This window comes from Diadema setosum, chromosome 5 (assembly GCF_964275005.1).
Source record: "Diadema setosum chromosome 5, eeDiaSeto1, whole genome shotgun sequence".
Taxonomy (NCBI): Eukaryota; Metazoa; Echinodermata; class Echinoidea; order Diadematoida; family Diadematidae; genus Diadema; species Diadema setosum.
This window is the reverse complement of record NC_092689.1, coordinates 4,462,674-4,485,743: the sequence shown is the minus strand read 5'-3', so window position 1 is coordinate 4,485,743 and position 23,070 is coordinate 4,462,674. Positions and strand designations below refer to the sequence as shown.

At 37.6% G+C, this 23,070-nt stretch overlaps 1 protein-coding gene across 1 annotated transcript in view; it reads left to right on the top strand.

Annotated features, from left to right (window-relative positions):
• Positions 1 to 579: 579 nt before the first annotated feature.
• LOC140229013 (E3 ubiquitin-protein ligase MARCHF8-like) overlaps positions 580 to 23,070 on the top strand; it is a 49,552-nt gene continuing 27,061 nt past the window's right edge. The window contains exon 1 of the mRNA XM_072309278.1: positions 580 to 711. Within this exon, the coding sequence (XP_072165379.1) occupies positions 580 to 711 (132 nt within the window). The remainder of the gene's footprint in view (positions 712 to 23,070) is intronic.

Below are 23,070 nucleotides of genomic sequence, written 5' to 3'. Positions count from 1 at the left end.
AGCGATAGAGGTCTAACGTTACAGTAAACGTCGATTCCTTTCCTAAATTATATCACCCACATTTTTTTTCTTTGTGAAGAAAAAATCTAACGCCTGCAGAGGGAACTCACGCACGGTTCTAGGCTTAGATGACGAGCATACTATCCTATTCACCTGTCAGCCTGTTCACCTTGTTCACGCTTCAGTTTCGAGTCGGCATCATCAAGGTACATCTTTGCATCGAGATGTCGTTAGATACGCAGCGCAAGCCTCGATAGTGGTGATGGACAGTCCCTTTCATCGTCGAATTTAATTCCTGTGCTCTTGTGCCATTTGCAGAAGACATGTGGACAAGTTTAAGAACAAATTGGACTCCCCTATGGAATGGACAAACTTTCTCCTGTCACATAACGTTAGCTGTTCGTGATCGTGCCATTTTTCTACAGTCTGTTGCATGTTGTGAGATGGAGGGGTCCTCGTCGCAGTGAATTGTGTACACGAGCACGATTACCCCGGTATCACAAATTTTGGGCGCAGCAGGATGCTAGCGCCATTATCAAAGATCTTTCATTTATTATAGCTTGCTACGAATCTGACAAAATGCCCATAACTCAAATAGCTGTTGTTCCAGTAGTAGAAGGAACGAGCAGGGATCGTGATGGAGATTCAGCTGCAGCAGCAGCAGCAGCAGCAGCAGCAGCAAGTCGGAGGGAGTCCCGAGAATCACGGGAGGTGAGTTACAGGTGTTGCCGTATGACAGCCAGCCTGCGCTCTCTAGAGCGCAGTGGCAACGATGCGAAGCGGCCGAGTACTACTACCAGTACTCCTCGCCGTCTGTCGCTTTAGTTATCCTTCATTGGGTTGCACTGATTTCTTTGCATCATTGCGTTGTCACTGAGCTGAGATTATACCCTGAAACCTTGTTATTGGTACGAATGTCTCATGAACCTTGATGATCTGGATCTGAATGGATTGAATGGTATGACAAGCTCTACTAAAGATAGACATCACTCTTACTCAGACATGCATTGATGTGTCTAGACTGCTAATTGCTGACCCCGTTAGGTCCCTGGTCCCCAATATGGGTCCCTTGTCTGATCCTGACCATGTCTGGAGTTCCAGCACATCAGGTTGTTTGACTAAAATTATGAAAAAGATTTCATATCCAGAACCTCATCAATACTAATTTCTCTGCAAAGAAAATGAGCAAAAAAGTATCGTACTAGCTGGAGTCCTTGGGCCCATTTTGTAAAGAGACCTGTACATCAATTGCTGAAAGTTATGCAGACACCATGGTACTGACAGACAACTAAAGTAAGGGAGGATGGAGGGAGTTTTTGGACAGTTAAGCGCTTTTCTCGATTTTGGTAAAAAATAACAAGGACTTGACTCTATGTAACTTCTCTGATGGCCCATTCGGGCCACTATCATTAATGGTGACCCGAACTAAGAGGAACTAAGAGAAATTAAGAGGTTTGGAATCTTCATTTCCCACTTGGGCCTCCAAAAGATAACCCTCTTGAAAATTTTGTGGCCTGACAATATTTTTTTGGGGCCCCAAGCCACCGGGCCACCAGTAATGTTGAGCCTGATATGATAACATAACCAAAGTGATTACCGTAACACAAATTATGAGAGTGTATAATACCGTAACATATCTATGTGAAACTGATACCAGGACCAAAATATTGCCATGGCAACCGTGCAACAAACCCTGGAGGGCTTTTTTGACTGCTATGTACTGTAAAAGTGGATATTTTCGCGCGACTAATTTTTCGCGCTAGGCCGGGTCAGAAGAGTTTCGCGTGTTTTTAATTCCGCGGAATCAAGACATCACGCACAGGAACGTATGGCAAGCAAAAATATTCGCGTGTTTTTATTTTCGCGCTAGTTTCTGGTTGCGCGAAATGCGCGAAAATTTCAACACCGCGAAAATTTCCACTTTTACAGTATATAGTATGTGATAAATTGCTTCACATTGTAACCCTAATATGCTTGTGCTTTTCTTTCAATTTGTTATAAAAGGTTGTTATTAACCCATTGAGGACGGACTGATTTTGCTAGAACATGCATTTCCCATAGACATCTGCCCCAGTATACTGGGGACTCATCCTCAATGGGTTAAAATCAGTATTCTTCTCTTCCTAACCATCAAAATTTTCAGATTTGTTTATATTTAAAATCTTTTCTTAGATGTTGTTTTTTCAGTCTTCCTTCTTTCTTTCTAACATGTCCTGATACAGTGATAGTCAGTTTCTTTCTTCTGTGTGTACTAGGTTTACAATAACCTAAACTGAACTTTTTTAGTGTTCTCTATTCCTTGTTAATGACCATAATCCCCTTTCATTTGTTTTTATATTAGACTTTTGTAGGTCTAAATTTAATATGCAATTCTTATCATTATTGATATAATAACTGTTGATGTGGTTAGCAGAAAACTCCCCTCTCACTCTGTAGTGGGGGGGGGGGTGAATTTCAAATCTCTGCCTCGATGCAAGCAAACAATCATTTGCACCATGGTTGTGAGGAAATGAATACATATGTGTATTCTAGAGTTCCAATTTATAATAAAGTTTGCCACTATCATATAAGGAATATATGACAAAGAGGACAGTGTAGATGGGCCTATCACCTTCTTATTTTCATGCATGAGGAGGCACAAATTTGGACTCAACTTCAAAATTCTCAGTTTTTTACTAGTGAAAATGTTAATAAAGGAAACTTGAAAATTTTGCGTCGACACTAAATCTCTGCAACCAGGTCTCCAGTAGCTATAGCCATGGATGATATGTGGATGAATAATATTCAGAATTTGTAAGAAAAGATATGATTCAAAATTTGCTGAGGCAGTCGGAAAACCATCCTAGCTGAAATTACTGTATACGCTATAATTTTCGCGTACATAAATTTTCGCGAATTGCCGCTGTCACACATTTTCGCGAGTGGTTAAATTCGCGATTGGGGGACCAGAGAAAATATGAAGTGGCAAAGAAAGTGTGAATTTTCAACTTACTAGCAAATAAGAATGATACTAGTTATACATTGCATGAAAAAAACTTACCAAACTCTGCGAACTAGTAAGTTAGAATTCAACATTTTTGAAGTGGTTAAGTCCATCGCGCTAGATTTCTGACGAGTGGTACGAGGGGTTGTGATAATGGATTGCCTCTACAGTATTCGTAAGTAGACGTGGACTAGCCCGACCACCCCTAGACACCGCTGTGCTGTGTGAATGCTACTTACAGCGACTGGGCTGTGTATCTCTAGTAATTAGATGTGGACGTGCTATGTACGTAAACAAGCTTAGCCAGTCATGGTCTGTTCGGTAAGCCGTGACATGGTATACTAGTACTGAAATGTTTGTATCATCAAGGCAAGGGATTCATTTTGGAAGGTAATATTTTCACGTGTTGTTAATTTCGCGAATAGCTCCTGACTCGCGAAATTCGCGAAAATAAAACCCACGCGAAATATATAGCGTATACAGTATCCGCTGCCCCCCCCCCCCACTTTTAAAAATGCGGCGCTGGCCCTGCCCTTTAATAATGTATTCTCTGTTCAGATGCACTCAAAACAATTGGAGTAGAGTAGGCCTATATTAAATCAGATAATGGAAACCTGGATTAGGGTCAAACCTAGAAAGAAGAAACAGAATTTGCATTCAAACTGCAATATACATCAGTTACATTAGATGCAAATGAGATAACACAATGACCTCAGTACAAAAAATAAGTCTTCAACCAGTTTGTAGTTGAAATAAATCAATCTTCATACAATGATTTTTAGTGGCAACTACACCCCCTTAAAAAAAAAGAAAATTGTCAATCATCGCAACTCTAGAATACTTTGCTATGCCTTTTTCACTTCATTAAAGGACAAGTTCACCTTCATAGACATAAGGATTGAGTGGATGCAGCAATATTAGTAGAACACATCAGTGAGAGTTTGAGCAAAATCGGACAATCCGTTCGAAAGTTATGAATTTTTGAAGTTTCTGCTCAGTCACGGCTGGATGAAAAGACTACTATAGCTTGTGATGTCACATGAGTACAACGATATAAAGAAAGAATAAAGAAAATTCAACATATTTCCATTTTTCTCGCATAACAATAGAACACTCGACTTCTCTCTTTCAGAAGGCGGGGGAATAATAAAACCCTTAACATACGTCAGTAGCAAGTCGAAGAAATATGCACTTTATTCAAAAAGTAAAGTTTTGTGAAATTCTCTTTTTATTTTCCTTATAGAGTTGTACGCATGTACATGTGACATCATACACTAGTAGTTTTCTCTTCCAGCAGTGACTGCACAGATACCTAAAATATTCGTAACTTTTGAACGGATTGTCCAATTTTCCTCAAATTTTCACTGATGTGTTCTGCTACAATATTGCTGCATTCTCTCAATCCTTATGTATAAGAAGATGGACTTGTCCTTTAAAAACAATGAAATCTAGTATTATTTTGCATGTAACCCAGTGGGAGATTTAAAATTTGTGTCTGTAAGATGTAATTTTAAATAGCGTAGGGCACTTTTGTGACTTTCTATCATAAGATATCATTGCCATATGAAAATTTTGTTCTAGTTTTCATGAATCTCTGTTTTCATTTTGTTTGAACTTGAATGCATGTAACATGTTGACCAGAGCTCATTCATAGTGGTATAGAGAGCTGTAGTCCTCAAAACCAATTCAGTTAGATACATTGTACTATACCCAATGACTTGAACTATTCTTTTCAGCCATTTTCAAAAGTGGGGTATACTTCATGTAGGGACATACTATGTTACAAGGAATTCAAAGTTTATTTGATGAAAATCGTGTTTGGAATGACTGAAACATCCAAAAACAAAGTAAAACAAAGCGATCGTAATAAAATGTAGGTCCCACACTTTATTGAATCGCTCTCTTTATGATATCTCGGCCATTTCAAAACCAATTTTCATCAAATAAACGTTGGATTCCTTATGGAATTACATGCTCTTTCATATTTCATAAGAAGTTTCTCATTATCTCACCAAAATATGTTAGAAACCTGAAATTAGGTCTCAACCAAAACTATACGATCCCTTTTTTGTAATAGTGATTGAATTAATGGACTGACGATAAACATGGTTATTGTGTTAATGGCAGAGTGCCCTTGATATTGATGGTCTACTCAGTGTTTGGTATCTGAACAAATTGTTCCTCCACTTGCTATGAGTAATGATACCAAACATTCGTCCAAAATTTGTGTGTAATTACATACTGTTACAATGTATGTATGAAGTGTCTGTATGGTTGAAACATGCTTATTGTTCATGCTGTTTGTGTGGTTAAAATCCATACACATCAGGAAAGAATGGTATTTGATATTCATGAGAGCATAACAAGGAGTTCATTTGATATCAGACCAGAAGCATGTTGTTGAACAGTTTTGTGCTTCTTTACGCATGTCTGTGCATTATGCAATGGTCTCAAATCCTTTCATAACTTCAAAGTTCCTCTTTTCTCAAAACTGCCAGTATTAATATTCTTCCCTTGTGTGTGCTTGCCCTGTCTTGGTTTGAACTCAATCACACTCCGGATTCATGTTGTTGGGTCGATTTCTGCGGAACTCTGCAATTTCACAGGGCTGTTGTTGTTGGTAGTTTTAGAGAAAGAGGCTCGACAGCCATTCTCCTGTTCACTTGATTGATAGGAACATACTGGTGGTGTGTTAACAATAAACAGGATGAGAGTGCTGTCTTTACCCCCTTCAGCAGAAGCGCAGGCCATAATTTTTGTTTGTTCGTGTGTTTGTTTTTCTGAGAACTGCCCTCAGAGGGCTGTGCTGCAGCAGTGGTCATAAGGGAGTGTGATGGCTTACCAAGGAACCTTTTTTTAGAACTCTTTCTTTGTAAGATGTCTATGGTCTTGTATGTTTGCTTGGCAGTGGAATAATTATAGTCCCTCATCGTTTCAATTTCACACAAGTTTGATGAATTGAAGTCATATTGTGGTTGTATTGACCCTTTGCCCTGAAGGAGTTTTGCAAATCATATAATACGAAGTTAACCCGTTGAGGACAGGCTGATTTTGCTACAACAAGCATTTCCAATCTAGACCCTTCCCCGAGTGTACTTGGGGACTCGTCCTCAATGGGTTGACAAGTCTAATCACTTGGGATCATTATTCAAAAAGGTTTGTCAACATTTTCATAATTTGATAGAGAGTAATTACCGGTTTCTCAAGTCATTTTAATAACAGCTGTTAGTGTGTAAAAGTATATTTTAAAAATGATTGAGGTAGGCCTACATACAGAAAATTGAAAGTTTTTTTTTTTCTTACATGAATATCGTATGTAATATTCAAGAACATGTACATGCATAGGGATTCAAGTACACTGTAATACTTCATGAAACCGATGAGAGGACCCAGGTATGGAACTTCTCTAGCGATAAAGTAGCTAAATCATTGACCTTTTTTCCTTTTCTGTGGTATTTTATGAGCAAAGTAATGGGACATCTGTTCAAAATGATATCGTATTGATCAACCATTTGCCAATTTCATTGTTATAAACATTGTTGTTTTGTGTAAAGTTCAAGTTTTACAACCTGTTCTTGTTTGTGATACTAGTGTATATAAAATATGTGCTGTTCTGTTTGTATGGCTGTCAAGATTGAGTGAGAGTTTTTAGACAGACACTTTGAGGAATGAAAGGGAGGGGGTGTGGAATTCGGGTGGGGGGGGGGGAGGGAGTGTACCCCCTTTTCACGGTCTATGGAGCTTTGACGATTTTACATTTCATGTGATGCAATCTGGTGCATACTCCAGTCACAATTTTAACACATACATAGAAAGGGTGCGCCCACAGGAAAAATCTTGAAACTTTAGGTGTGGGCATTTCAGATGTTTGGAATAATCATATCAGAGATTTTGGAGACTTGAAAATTGAGTGAGTCTCATGCTGATTGCGTGGTAGTTGGCAGCGCTGTGTTCAGATGGCTGTTTCCTTTTCAAAGTCATCCTGAACATGAAGACAAGCCACCTTTACGAGGCAAAGTTTATGCTATGTGATTGACCATAAAATGGGCCTATATCACAGCTAATGTGGGTGAAAACCAGCAAGCACTAGAAAAGATATGACTAGTATACTGTTCATCATTTTCACTAAGTTCTTTTTTCATGTTTATTTTTGAAATAGCTGCCTTGGTCATCATATTATGACTGAAACATCACATTCATTGGTTATTGAAATTCATCAATATCATCTGCGGAGGAAGAGACATTTTCTTCATGACTGCACTCAGCAATATTTGTGTCTTGCTCATCTCTGTAGATGGTAGGATCAACACAGTGGTCTTGAGTATAGCAAGAATAAACAGAAAAGGAAAAAAAAAAATGATGCCTCTCTACACCAAAGGATGGCAGAGGTACAGTGTAGGAATCATACAATGGTTATGAAATGTAGAGGAAAGGATATAAATAGCTAGATAGCAGGTACATTCTATGGTGAAGGATCAAAGATTGAGGTCATAAGTTCACTAAAGTTTGGCAGTTTTTTTTTTCCCTCCCTGCACCATGCAACATCAGCCAGTAAAGTTGGCTAGGAATGTAATTTGATAAGAAGGATAGAAATGATATGTGGGACAGATTTGTGCATGAAAAAAAGAGGGTAATTGTAGGTTAACCCTCAAGATCAAGAGTCAAAGTATTGGAGTTGATTTGAATAAAGGGCCACACTTCAGGTGGAAAAGTATGATAGTTCAAGAAAACTTTGACATCCTGTCAACCTTGTGCTGTAGCCTAAGTACTGTATCATTGTTGTGGTTGTTTTGTTTTTTACCCCCAATTGTTAATGACACGGTTGTCCTGGTTACGAGACCAATTAGATTGTATTAGTCGACACCTTTTTGATGCCAAGGTGGGTATACTACACACATGTTTATCAGATGGCCATAACTTCCCCATCAATGGTCGAATCAACGTGCATCCTTCATCCAATAATGCTCAAGTTTTGTCTCATTTGCTTTTTAAAAAATTAGCGAAATTTATGTGACATAAATTTGCCATTAAGCTGCAACTTAGTGCAAGAGCATCAGCTCTTTCTAATCGTATGGTATTTACTGAATCATCAAAGAAGAAGTAGATACATGTACATGTATATAACTAGTGCATTTATCGACTCTTTCAATGGACTTGAAGTTTTGCAAATTTGATGTTTTATAGACACCAGCGCAAAAAGTCAGTGAAAATACAGAAGCTCTCATGACTGGGCTATTATGAGGTAGACTGTAGACATGTAATCCTCAGGGTAATTAAGGAAAGTTATGTTATAAATGCCAGGAATTATTGTATTTATAAATGTATTTTTCCCCTTATAAGTGGCAGGAATTATTGTATTTGTGGTTTCCAGTTAGGCATTAAGGGGGTACAGGATTAAAGAGTAATTCATATATTTTTAAGAGGGAACCCTACCCATGTTGTGGATCATAATGGCAATTTGAGCGGTTGAATATCTCTGTATGTCTGCACCAGGCTTGTTTAATTAAGTGCAACTTACATAATTTGAGTTTAGTTGGTAGCCAAGGAGAAGATTAAAAATGAGAACTGTGCAGTTTGAGCCTGGAATGTCTCTTTAACTCGAATGTTTAGCATACGTGGACAATTTTGTGTTCATGGCAAAATATGCTCTGAAAAGCTACTTATTTTGATGTTTTGTCATAATGGCTCAGCTGACTTTATATTTCTAATCAAATGATTTGAAATCATGTAAATAATTTGCTTTTGATCAAATAGGGAAAGCTGTGTGATAGATATTGTAGTATTGGCAAGTGGAAATTTAAGCTATGCCTGCATTGTAGTACTGTGTGGCAGTGTACAAGTTGTACATGACATAAAACTAAAGATGATATATGTTACATGCTCTTGGCAGAGGTACTGAAACTGAGCTCTTAATTCAGTCATAAGCTGACTGGATTTTTTAAAGCTAATTCCCTCTCTGAAGGGAATGGGTTTGATATTTCTTTGTGAGTGTATGTATGTGTGTTTGTGTGTGTGTGTGTGTGTGTGTGTGTGTGTGATGTAGAACACTAGTTAGACAATTTCAAGTACAAATGAAAACGCACTCTTGACATTTTATTTGATAGTCACTGTGCAGTTTAACTTCAAATTGACATTGATAGATAAAGTGTTTATTCATTAGGAATACTACATACAACCTCTTAAAGTCTTAATGATGATGAACAAAATCTACTTTGATAATACAGTAGTGCTGTCAAAGTGAAAATTTTTGCACCAGTAATTTGTCGTGCTCAGTCAGGTGAGATGAATTTTGCATGTTTTTAATTCTACAGAATCAGAAATATGAAATAGTATTAAATACAACAAGCAAACAATTTTGTGTTTTAATATTCTCCCTTGTTTCATGTTGGTGAAATGTGCACAAATTTTGACACTGAAAGTTTTCACTTTTACAATACATCACTAGTGTAAATACTGCAGGTTACATGGAAAATACCTTTTTCTCTAATTGTATTGCTACATCTATGTCTTGCAAGAAAGGTAAAGATACTGTTTTTCCACCAAATATACACCTTTTCAGCCCTCAGAATATACTGCAATGCCAACGCGTCAAAGGTTGGCATCTCCGAGTATGTCTAAGTGATACAAAGAGGGAACCAAAACTGTAAGGAAAACTGTAAGACTAGCCAATGTGCAATAATTGCAAACTGGAATACTCTTGAATGAACAAACTCTTTATGTATTAGTCTACACTGTACCTGTTGCATAAATGTGTGTGGTACTTATACAACTCAGTGAATATTGCACTACTGCAAAACTGTGTTGAAACTGATATCTCACATAAATGGAGACGCCTGTGTTTACACACAGTGCTTTGGTTGTTAAGCAGTGTCTGGTGTAAGATAATAGACACACTCAACCAAAAGTAACTCTATGCCAGTAGTCATGTAACTACATGTATGAAGCTTTTACAAAAGCATGGTATTTTCTCTCTGTTTGCTCTGTTCTTTCAATCAAAATCCACTGAGTATGAAGCGTCATCATAGGCCTACTTTATGGATGTGTGTGTTGCTGTATGCTTGTTTATAAACCTTTGTGTTGAATCTTACGTTCACAAACATATAAAAAGAAAAATGATTACAAGGAATATCTACTGTGTGCTGTTTTTGGTGTTTGTATCTTTGCAAATTGTGTGAGGCTAGAGTTTCGTCTAATGATAAAATGAATAGCTCAACAAAATACTGCCTTCTGTAACAGTAGGCCTATGCATTGTACAGTATATATCAGCTGAAAGATGGGGGTGTATGTTCACTTTTTCTCTTGAATAGGGAGAATACCACTTTCTCATTCCCTCACCATAGTGCTCCATTGCAAATTCAGCCACTGGCGAAATTGTCTTTCAAGTCCTGTTTTGCAAAGACATTATGCTTGCTAAATGTACGGAGTATAGATGGCACCTAGGCATAGTGGACAAGACTCCCAACTCCCAAATCAAAGGACCCGAGTTCAATTCCCGCCCAGTGCTTACATCCTTGGACAAGATGTTTTACCCACCATGTCCCTCTCGACCCAGGTGTATAAATGGGTAACTGGCAACGCTGGGGTAATAATAATGGCAGGGCCCTCTGGTAGAGTAATAGGAACACTGAAGAGGCTACCTTTCAGAATTATTTGAAGAGCTTAACCCGTTGAGGCCGGTTGGATTTTGCTACAACACGCATTTCCCATAAACACCTGCTGAGTATACTCGGGAGTCATCCTCAGCTGACCTTAAGAAGACCGTATTATTATAGTGTACAGTATACTTGTAACATGCAACATGATGTGACTGCCTGCAGAGAGTGACAATGGTTCCCTTTAGACGAAAAACTTGGTGGGGGGGGGGGGGGATCACACTACTTGTATGAAGCATGGATAGATGGAATCCGCCTCGCTTCCAAACAATGCACAATTGTGTGCACTCTGTAACCTCATGACCCATGCATTCGCAGTACCCATCAACTGACAGTGATACCAGGGCCCCGTTTTAGCAAAATCGATTGTAAATTTTGTTACCACACAGGGTGCCATAGACTTAATATAGAAATCAACTATGCTGATCACTTATAACTCTTTGTAAAACAAGGCCCAGGTAGTGCAGTTACCTTTGTAGGTATGGGATCATGAAACTAGTCCTTTTGGTGCTGTATCTCTGTGACTGTCAGATTTGTTGTTGTTGTTGTTGTTGTTGTTATTGTTTTTGTGCCATATTTTGCTCGATCAGGTGAAAAAGTTGGATGTTCAACTCAGGAGAGCCAACAGTATTAAAACATAGTCCATGAATGCAGTAGAATAAGCTTTCCTGATATCAACTGGATATTTAGAGTGGATGCTCCTCTAATGTCACTGTCAATTGAACTTGTTTGTATGTAATAATATGTGAATACTAAGTTCTCAGTTACTGTAAAAGTTGAAAATTTTAAGGTGTTGAAATTTTCACACATGAAAATAAAAGCATGCATGTGACTGGTTTTTGCTTTGCTACTGTAAAAGTGGAAATTTTCGCGGTGTTGAAATTTTTGCGCATTTCGCGCAACCAGAAACTAGCGCGAAAATAAAAACACGCGAATATTTTTGCTTGCCATACGTTCCTGTGCGTGATGTCTTGATTCTGCGGAATTAAAAACACGCAAAACTCTTCTGACCCGGCTTAGCGCGAAAAATTAGTTGCGCGAAAATATCCACTTTTACAGTATATAATCAAATAGTTCATGTCTTGATTCTGTGGAATTAAAAAACATTAAACTCACTTTACCTGTCCGAGCGCAAAAAAATTAATCACACGCAAAAATATCCACTTTTACAGTATGACTTATTATGAAAAGATGATATGGATCCTAATCAAATTGATTCGCTTAGAGCTATCATATGACCACTCTTTAATTTTGCCTGAAACTCCATATTTACTTTTTATTGGACATACATACTATCACACAGTACTAAAGATGGCTTGTCTGTGCTCAGCTCCATTACCCACAAATATGCATGGCAATTCAATTTAGTTCAATTTTACTATTCAAATGAGATCTTATTTCCAATAGCACATTTTTGTTGACACAAGTTCAGTGGAAAAAAGTACAATGTATTACATATTCAATATTCATATGTTTATACACACATGAAACTAGTGTTCAAAATAATTGTGTTATTGGATAAGAGAGGCTCACATAAAAGACAAGCTTGTAGAAATGTGGGCGACTCAGAAAATCGAACTCGCAGTACAGAAAAAAAAAAATATGCAGGAACAAAAGCACAAACACAGGCACAAGACGCTCATGGTAAACAAAGACGTAGGACAAACGACAAGAGACAATGGGAAGGTTAGAGGAGGAAGGAAGGGAAGGAAAAGGATGAAGGAAGGAAGGAAGGAAGGAAGGAATACATTTACAATGTATTTGTGTGTGTGGTTAGCTTGGAACTGGTGCTGGTCTGGGAATCTTGCAAAAATAGCTGCCACAAAATTTAAATCATGGTACCATTTCATAAAACAGATAATGCTAATTAATTCATTGGATTTTGGTAAAGGTATCCATACTCTGCGACTTTTAAACAGTCCAAAGGCACATTTATGGGAAGAAGAGCATGTTTTGGACTGTAAAATCCCTCTATAAATAGTACCTGATAATATTGAGGTAATAATTCTGTAGTGATGTTGATCCGAAATGATTGGCTGAGAGATATTTCAAGATCAGTCTTTTATTTTTCGTAAAGCCCAACTTTACTTTTTACCAGTCGTAAATATAATTATGACAGTCCAGACCACATGAGGGCAAGCTGAGTGGCTTTTTTTTTTTTGTAACTGTTCCAAAGTTAATATTGGATGGATGATTCGTACTAATGATCTGTGTAATATGCTTTATTTGTATTTATACTATTGCTACCTCTTTGCAAGGAGCTGAGAGAAAAAAAAATTCTAGACAATGAATTATGGCCAAAAAGCAACCACTGGATATACAACGTAAGTTGCCCATTTTGGAATCATCTTTAATAAGCGAGTGCTCTTCTCTTGATTCTACCATCACCATTAGAAACATGTGAGTACAGGTGCAAGTTTACATCTTACAGGTGTCATATGAAGGTGAGTACACGTGAAACTGTGGCACGTGGCTATCTAGTGATGTCAATTATGCACTGACCCGCTGGAGGGTAACGCTCCTAATACGTATGACAGTCGCAAAGGAACAGGCTTTCTTACTGTTGTCAAAAACGAATCCCACTTGCGGTAAATACCATTTAGGCGAGATATTGGCCATGAATATATTTCTCCCTGCGTGATATCCCTTAATCCCAGCTCATACACCTTATCGGTCATTTTGCGGTATTTAGGGGATAGCAATGCGGGGGTTGTTTCACTTTGCCTCATTCTATGGTGTCTTTAAGTCTTTTGTACTCCAATCAACCTCTATTATAGGCATCTGTCCAAAGTAGTTTAAATGAAATGTGTTATGTGATGTGCAGGCCATTTATTTTGCAGGGGGCCTATTTGTTTGTAAGCAAGATTTTGAGATTGATTAGCGCGATAGATGTGGCATGAAGGGGGTCATCATATATTTTGAACACTATTTCACACATCAACAATGTAACCTGCTGTTTTTAAAATATCCGTTAGGGGAAGGTAGCAGTGGCCACTTGTATCAAAAGTTTGTTTTGAATGAAAAGATAATATTCTATTTTTCTACATTACTTGTACACAAAATACAGCAGTCTTTACCCTTTATTTTATTCATAATTATTACACACACAATTTTTTTTTTTTTCGGGGGGGGGGGGGAGGGAGTGAGAGGAGATTGTTAGGTTATATACAATCTCTGTATATATGATTTCATGTTGGGGGAATTTGCATTTTTTTTTTTAATCAGGTTGTGAAATTTATATGTTATCAAATTCAGCCTGTCTGTTAGTATAATCAATAAAGTTACCACGTTTGCCGGTATGATGACTCTTTTGCTATCATCACATATTATTATCATCATGTCATATAGTTATCATATATATTTTGCATCTAGAATTGATGGTATTTTGTTGCAGTCAGTATTTTCGGTAAATGTTTCAATTAGAATATGACTTCTACCTCCTTTTCTCCCACTGCTGTAACAAGCCATCCCCCCCCCCCCCCACCACCACAATGAAGGACACATTGAGCGGAGCAGCAAAATAAAAAAAAAAATGCCTGTCAACACATTGTCATGACAATGGTACTAGGAAGGAATGGAGCATATTGTGCTTTGCTGATGATAATAAACCCTTGATAAAGTTAACAATCTGTGCTAACCGGTGACACAACATGGTTGCTCCTGCGACAATTACTCCTGTCTTGTTTTCTAGAAGGACTTAGGGTTAGGGTTGAAATAGGGTTTTAAGTTTAATTTGATGTAAGGATTAGAATTAGGATTAGGGTTAGGGTTATGTTTGTGGGTAGAATTTATGTTTGGCTTAGCGTGCAGATATTTGATGGGAGCCGTTGTCACAGTGAGCAAATTTCATGGAACAGTGCTAACCTTCCTCCTCCCCCACAAAAAAGCAGAAATAATATTACAATTTGTTATTGAGTGTCAAAAAGGCAAGAATGCAACCATGAGCACAAAAGCAGATGACATGAGTCTTCCTTTGAAATGCAAATTGTGTTGGGGCCCTGTGTGGGATTGCATTGTCAACCCATCAAAATGTTGCACCTCGTGTAGAGCAGCTAAAAGGTATCTTGTAAAACAATGAAAGGCTGATTGGTTTCATGAATGTTTCAAAAGCCTCAAATGATTAGCACAACATCTATATTAGATATGGATAGGAAAAGTTTGTTCAACCTCTCAATTACCAGCTGATTTTGTTTCTTTGTTTTGAAGGAATCCAAAGCATTTATACCTTGATGAAGAATAACCCATTTAACATATATGGTCAAGCAAATCATGGCATTTAGATCGACCTGTATGAATTAGGTTCTTTTCATAGAGGGAAAACTAGAATCTGCCATGTACAGGTTTTGACCTGAGAGCTTAGTGCTGTTACCCACCCTACTGACCACTGACATGAGTGGACAACTATGCCATGGTAGCAGCAACTGTGGAGCAATCTTAAAGTTATTGCTTAAAGGGATTGTATGGTTTCTGTTGAGACCCAACTTGAGGTTTCTAAAATTTTTGGTGAAATAATGACAAATCTTTTATGAAATGTGAAAGAGCATGTAATTCCGAGAGGAATTCAACGTTGATTTGATGAAAATTCGTTTTGAAATGGCTGAGATATCCAAAAGAGAGCAATCCTAATTAAAGGTGGGACCCTCCTTTTATAAAGATCACTTTCTTTTACTTCGTTTTTGGATATCTCAGCCATTCTAAAACCGATTTTCATCAAATAAATCTTGAATTGCTCTTGAAATGGCATGCTCTGTACTATTTCATAAGTAGTTTGTGGTATCTCGCTAAAAGTTAAAAGCCCAATCCTCCTCTCCGCCAATATCAAACCATGGTTTTAATCCTTTGCCTTTGAGAGATTGTAATTCTCCTATAGGGACAATATAGGGAACACCTGGTTGCAGTAGGCAGTGGGTTAATCTCTGCAGCATTTCGCTAGCACCTGCTCCGGATGAAGCTTGCCTCAATCTGACGTTATGAAATGAATGTTAATAAGAGGCAGAGGAGAGTTTGGTTGCATACATTCTATGATTTTTTTTTTTTTTTTCCTGACTGCAGAGTGATATTGTTCAGGGGAAAGGAAAGTGAAAAAAAAAAAATCTTGTTCAGATTCTGTTCGTAGGCGCACACAGATCCCATTGCTGAGCAACAAACAATAAACAGCAAATGATATATAATTGTGTAAACTGGTATGAATATTTCAAAGTTTGATGTACCATTGAAAATGATGATTTCAGAAGAAACTATGCATTAATATGATGACATTAGTAAAAAATAGATGATATGTATTGCTGAAGTGATATTGCTAAACATGAAAAGGCAGAATCAAGAATTTATGCAATTTGCTGATTGCAAAGTGAGGTGAACCATTGGAAAAGCAAAATGTAATGTAAATGATGCATATATGAGCAGCTGATCTATGGGCATATACATGTACATGTATACAGATTTCTTCTTTTTTTTCTCTCTCTTTTTATTTTTTTTTTATGCAACCATAAAACAAACAAAACACACAATACAAACAATGTAAAAATGTCCAGCCTATAGCATTAAAAAGGGTTCAGTAAACAAGTCACATTAAACTATCTGCCATAATGGAATACCACAAGAAGATGGATGTCTATGAGATTATATGAAAATAGCGGATCAACCATTACAAAAGCATGGACCACTTCCTCAAATGACATTGTAATTTACCTTTCTTTTGTCCTATAGCATATTCAGTTTTCTGTTTATACTTAAAAACTTAAGACAAAGAAATAAAAAATTTATACATGTACGAAATTCTACGTCATTATTTACACCAAACATCATGTCAAAAGGCAAAAAGGTATTATACCTTTTTGGTCTTTTCCTCTATGAAATCAAGGTAGCAACACACAGTATACAGAAAACCAGATTCACATTAGACTGGCTCGAGAACTCTCCAGGTTAGTAGATGCCAGACTTTGGTTTTCTTCCCACACTTCACCCTAACTCATTGGATGTGTGACAAGAGAAATAAAAAATAGGTTCACAAATTCTTCTATTTTGCTGGTAATACACTGGCATTTTCTTCAGATTTGAGTAATTGAACTTATTCTTCATTCTCTAATAGAACAGTTGAAAGTTTTCTGCTACTACAATGCTATATAGTCAGCTTGCATAGTGAACAATGGAGGTTGATTCCATGCTATCCTTTGTTTTATTATGATGATGAAATGAACATAATCTGAGAAAAACAAAACAAAATGTAGGGATCCTTCACCAAGCCATAGCTTTTTGAAATTTATGTGACTTTATGTAATGTATACACTCTCTTTTTGAAAGACAAAGGAGAAGGGTTTTTATGCCAGCACCCTGAAAGTTGCTTGAGGGTTGTAATTGCCCACCTGTCATACCCAGTATCAACCTACCTTGTTTCTTAGAATATTTATATCTTCATTTCCAAGAAAACACTTAAAATTCAGAATCACAGAGAGCTTTGACCATGTATATCTTTGTTTTTCTGCCTTGTGATTTGCCCTTAATATTTTTCATTTTGAAAAAAAAAATAATGAAATGTGATTTCTGTTGAAGAAGTCAAAACAAAATGCCAAGGAGTCCTCCAAACCAATTACTCCGTAAAAAGGTGATTACAAAATCACATGTAGAAGTCGGCGGATAAAAGCTTTTGTGACTTCTTATTCAAGCTACTTGTAGACAATGTATTCATGCTGTTACGACCAAAATCACTCTGAGAATGATCGCACAAAAGAAACAATCAACTAATGTTCAGGCGGTTTATTAACAGTGATATTGTGGGTACAGACTCGTAATCGGTTTTCACATCAGTACAATAATGATCAATAAAACAATCATAAATCAGTAGTGGATTCACTTACACGTATCTGAAATCAGGTAATCCTTTAATTGAAAAGGTCCAAATGCGATGTTCGGTGCACAAATGAATAATCCTTGACGTGCCGATGAATGATTCCTCCGACGTAACTCCAGAGGCACAGGTTGCGTTAATCCATGTTATTAATCCGGGGTAAAAATCCAGGATATACGTCCACAGCGAAACGTGTAAAATCCAGACGTTATGACGACCACGTCCAGTTGATGTGTTGAATGATGATTCACTTTATAATGTCCAGCGAGGAATCCAGCCCGTCACAGCTTTGCCGTAACAATGTCCGTTGACACTAAAATATGGAGTCTATCTCCAACGTAGGCAATTAATTCTCTGCAGGCAAAATCTCTCCCAGGCCTTATCTCCACAAACACAGTTTGTATAGCAGGTCAGCAGGTAACACAGGACTGACTATAACAAGTCGCTTCAGAGCCAGAAGTGACGTATCTCTCAGAGCAGAGGTGTTGGGTACTCTGCCTACCTCAGAATTTCTTCGGCTTATATACTATCCATTCACCTCTTTCTAGTACATTCTGTAATTTTCTCCAACCTGGGGCTACATACCTGAACATACTAGCAAGTCCAAATTCCAGGAATCCTGGATGACTCACTGCCTAATATGTGCATAACATCATTGCCAAAATTAACTACCAATCACATTGGGCTACAAGGGCAGTGCCTCACTCAGCCAGCACTTCCTAGAATTTTCTGGAATGGGTGAAATCATTCTAGATTGAGTGAGCTATAATGTATTTCCTGTCACATGCATACATGTACTGTAGCTACATTGTATACCATGTAGAAAATTCTCCACTGATCTGGTCAGCCTGTATGTACTATATCTATATCATATAGAATGTTCTCCATTAATCTGGTCACCCTGTGTACATACACATTAAACAACCATGCATACAGCCTTGATACATGTACATAACTACTTGTGTGTACATTTGTGACAATGCCTTTCTATTCATTGTCAGTGTTGGAAATTTGGCGAGAATATCAGCTGGAAATGATGAGTGATAGTGTAATGCTCACAAAAATATCAGCATTAGATGTGGAACTACCGCAATCGATCTCTGCCAAGTGTTTCACCACCATGCTCCTTAAATCATCATAGTTTGCAATATCAGATAAGATGACAAGAACGAGGCCATTTTGGGGTTGAAAATATGTTTTTATTTGTTGGTGATATTTCTCTTGGTTGATGTGTCCTGGACGTTAACCATTCTGCAAGAACTGACTTCTCATGAAACCCCTAAAAAACAAAAAGAAAACAGAAAAAGAAGTAGGAAAGAGTTGTTCTCTGATTTTCAATTTTTAGAAGCCATTTGAGTAGTAACATGTGCAGTATTGAAGATGATACCATATTTTAGTTTGTTTTGTTTTGTTTTTTCTTATGTGTGTGATCATATTGTTAGAAAATGACCAAGGCGTTCTTTGCAAAATGCAACACTCGCCACATAAACAACAAGTTTACTCAGACTGTTGCATTTGATTTTTTTCTCTATTTTTTTTTTTTCACTTTCTAGTTCACTTGTCTCTCATTCTGTAGATAAAAGTTCAGTCTTAAAATCATGAATGCACTATGTACCACAGTACAGGGTTAACGCTTGCTTGGTTTGGGTTGTAGATGCATACATATTCATCACATTGTTTTATCATCGTTCATGAGTTTATGTTAAAGTAAGTCCATAATTTCCAAACATTCATTCCCCCTTTAACCCTTTTGAGGACTAGTCCTGAGTATGCTCTGGCAGGTGTCTATAGGAAATGTGTGTTGTAGCAAAATCAGTTTGTGCTCATGGGGTTTATCAGTGTTTCTAGTGGTAGGCTATTCTTCATTACCACCATGGTCTTATAATTTTGTTGACACTTTAGGAAGTCATGTTATTTGACTGTATTGTGAATGGGTTGCACCAGACAGTGGTTTGTGGTACTTCTTTACAAGTAGACATGTGCTCATGTCACATGAATTAATCGAAATGATATTGCCTTTATGATGCGTATAGTACATCTTTTGAGCAGAGTGAACTGTAATATAATGCTACTGTGTTACATGTTTCAAATGTAATCAGGCTGCTAGAAAGTGATGTCTGCATGTTCTATCAGTTTATGTACATATATAATGTCATCAGCCAGAGGACAACAGGTGTATTGTGTTAATTTCCCCCTATCAATCAGGCCATAATGTGTTCCTTTCCCAGTCAGAGATTAATTCAGTGCTTGGTGGTCATCCTGCCGGTGCTGACCAGTTTACCTCGCAAACTCCCCGCATCCTCCGCTCGTTTGTTATCATATATGTGACCCATCAAAACCCCGCCAAATGATTTTGTCCAATTCATCGGAGTGATGCTAATATGAGTGGGTCTCCATAGCAACGGCTCGGGGGAGCAGCATTAGTTGATTGCAGGCAGCAGCCGTCCTCCGCGGTGCTCGTGGCGGACTAGATTGATAGTCTCGGTGAAAGGCAGTGTTTGTGAAGAGGCGGACAGGTATGAAAAGCAAATGAATAAGCTTGTCGCGCCACTCTCACGTCCGGCAGGAATAAAAATTGTGGGCTGTTGTTAATTTAAGAACCCAAAATGTGATTGGAGAACGTGGAGTACTTCTTTCGTGATGGTGGTGGAGCGAGGGATACAAATTGTAAGAGAATCAGAGACAATGACGGGAAAAGGGTTTTGAAATACAAAGTTGGATAGAGATATCGAGGGAAAAAAGTCACTAGAAGGGAGTGATAAATAAAAAAATTAAAAAAAGATGTCTGTCAAGCAGTTCTTGTGCAGGCAAACCGTGAAAGTGCCGCGGTAAAACAGAAATAAAACAGTATGATCTCTGCAGGCAGGCTTGCTTGTTAAAAATTTAACTCTAAGAATGTGCTTGCCTTTGTCTGAAGACTTAAACCAATTGATGTTTTATTCATTTGCATCCAGTTTCCTGTACACCCGACCCATGCCAGTAGTGATTGGAGGCTTGATAAATATGAATGTTTCCCCAAGAGGAGCAGGCAAGCTAGAATTGGTTTACCTGTTAATTAGGTGGAAGGAGCATGCTAGAATTGGTCTTCGTTTTGATTAGGTGGAATAGATGCACTAGAAAACTGGGTCTTTGTTTGTTGTATAAAACTGTACTGCCCTATGTAAGGCAATGATACGGCAGTATTTGCTGATTAAATGAAGGGAAACAATATTCCTGTAATGACACCGTCAAGAAAGATATCCACCAAAGTAGTATGAAATGAATCAAACTGAGGAAGAGTTGAGTCATGTACAAAATGTTGTATTATGTTGTGAGGGAGAAGGGAAGAAGACAATGTTAATAGTAATGAATAGATAATGCAATTATATGTACATGATACATGCATACCGGCATTACTGCCATCTAATACTGTGCTGCAGGGGTGGTTTGTTAGAAGTGGTTGACTCGGAACTGAATGTGAATATGAAAGTGAATGCTGAGCGTGAATGAATACAGAATCCAAGCTGTGTTGGATGTCTAGAAGAGGTGCAGATTCATGCACAAATGCATGTATGTGTGTGTGTGTGTGTGTGTGTGTTTGCATTTTGGCAGTGATTATTGTATCATTTTAGTCATTAAATCACTAAGCATTTCAATTTACAATATTGAGAAGTAGTGGATATCATGCATTCAGAATTCTGGCTCGGTTGGGTAACGTGTTGCTTTCGTTTTGCTTCGTGTCATCCATCAAGCTCATTGTACATGCACAGTTGTCACCAGTAAGGTTTTCAGCCGATAACTTGCATACTATTTTACATGCACCTGCTACTGTAAAACAAGATATTTTTGCGGCATAACATTTTCACGAATTGGAGCGGACAGCCTTTTCCGTGGCATTAAATTTTCATGAGTTGTCACTGGCCTTCAGTGTATACAGTGTAGGCAAGAACTTTTGCATGCACTTTAATGTCGCAAATCTTGGCTCTCGCGAAATGAAAATGCATGCAAACATTCTTGGTTTTACAGTAACTCTTTTATGGATGACCACTGTCCAAACTGAGTGACTTCAAGGAAAAAACAAGAATATTGTGTGATAGCGTAACTTTGTTTTGGCGAGACAGAAAATGCACATTCACGCATAGTAATTAAGTGATAGAAATAGACTGAAGGATTGACCCTGCCCATGAGTTAGTTGATATAAAAGGATAGTACAACTGTACTGGCCAATTGCTGTGAAAGAAACTGCATGTTTCTTTACTTTAGCCAGCTTCTCCTAGGAATCATGCATAACAAAATTGAATTCACCTCCTTGAAAATAGAGTTTATCTAGTTGCAGTTATATGAAATGAACACATTATCCATCCCTCCCATTTGAATGAAACCCACACTATGTTGAAGTTAGCATTTATACAAAAAGCAAAAGCGGTTAGTGGATTGGGTAGAAATTTGATTAAATGGGACTGGAAATGATAGATATAATTAATATAATAGGCAAATGATGCAATATTTGGTACCCTGGGGTACCAAATGAAAATTCGCCATTTTGTTGAATTAATTATTTTTTTTTTTCAGCTCTGTACCCTGGCTTACAAAAAAATGTGTCAAAATATTTTTTAGTATTATTATGCACAAAAATGTTTTCTTATTTGTGATTATATAACAATTAATGCATGCAACTGATAATTATTTTCTGCTCTGTTATAATCTTAACTGTTTGATACTATTGTACATATTATTGTTAGTACTGGTATTCTCTAGTTTACCTCTTCTATTGAGTTTCTTGTGTTTTTTTGCGAGATTTGAGTAGGTCCTTGTATCCGCTGCTAGCACGGCCATCACTGCACGCAGACGCCATGACTATGGCCGTTGCGCTGGCGTAATGCTAACATTCGTGCTTATAATTACGTAGCGCAGTGTACGTGTAATAATCAATTGCAGACGAAGTTGCCAGTCTACTACCCCGTAAATTAATGAATGCAAAATGAAATAAGAAAATCATTTAAATGAAATATTCTTAATGATAACATTAGCAATCCACGTAAATATTTTACTAATCTAAGAAATGAATTCCAATTATCTAAATTGAACCTTTTTCTTTCGCATTTCATCTCTTATTATCGACCATTCGCGCACGCATAGAAGATTATAAAGATGGCAGCCCCCATGATCAAATTTGAAGAAATACAGTTGATTTTGGGGTGAATTTTCTGGGCTTTCGGTGATTATTTCTTTTTCTGAAAATAAAAGTTACGGTAGATGATGTTCACAAAACGGTGTGGTGCTAGGAATTACCTCGAAAAACACCTATGGTGCTAGTTCACATTGCGACGACTTTGCCGTATCCGAATTCGGAATCGGCGTATCTGAGTTCGGATACGCATTATAAATAATGGGCATGAGATGGCGCTATACAACGCGGTACTCTGGGTTACAACGGTACCCCGGTGTATGGCGTGCCGAATCAAATTAGTAAAGGTGAGGATGTCATCATTTAACAATTTACCTGTCAGTTTTTACGTAAACATGTTTAATACCAGAAGTCATGTGTTTGGTTGATGATGTAGCAAATACAACAACCACCACCTGAAAGTGATTGCTATGTTTTTACA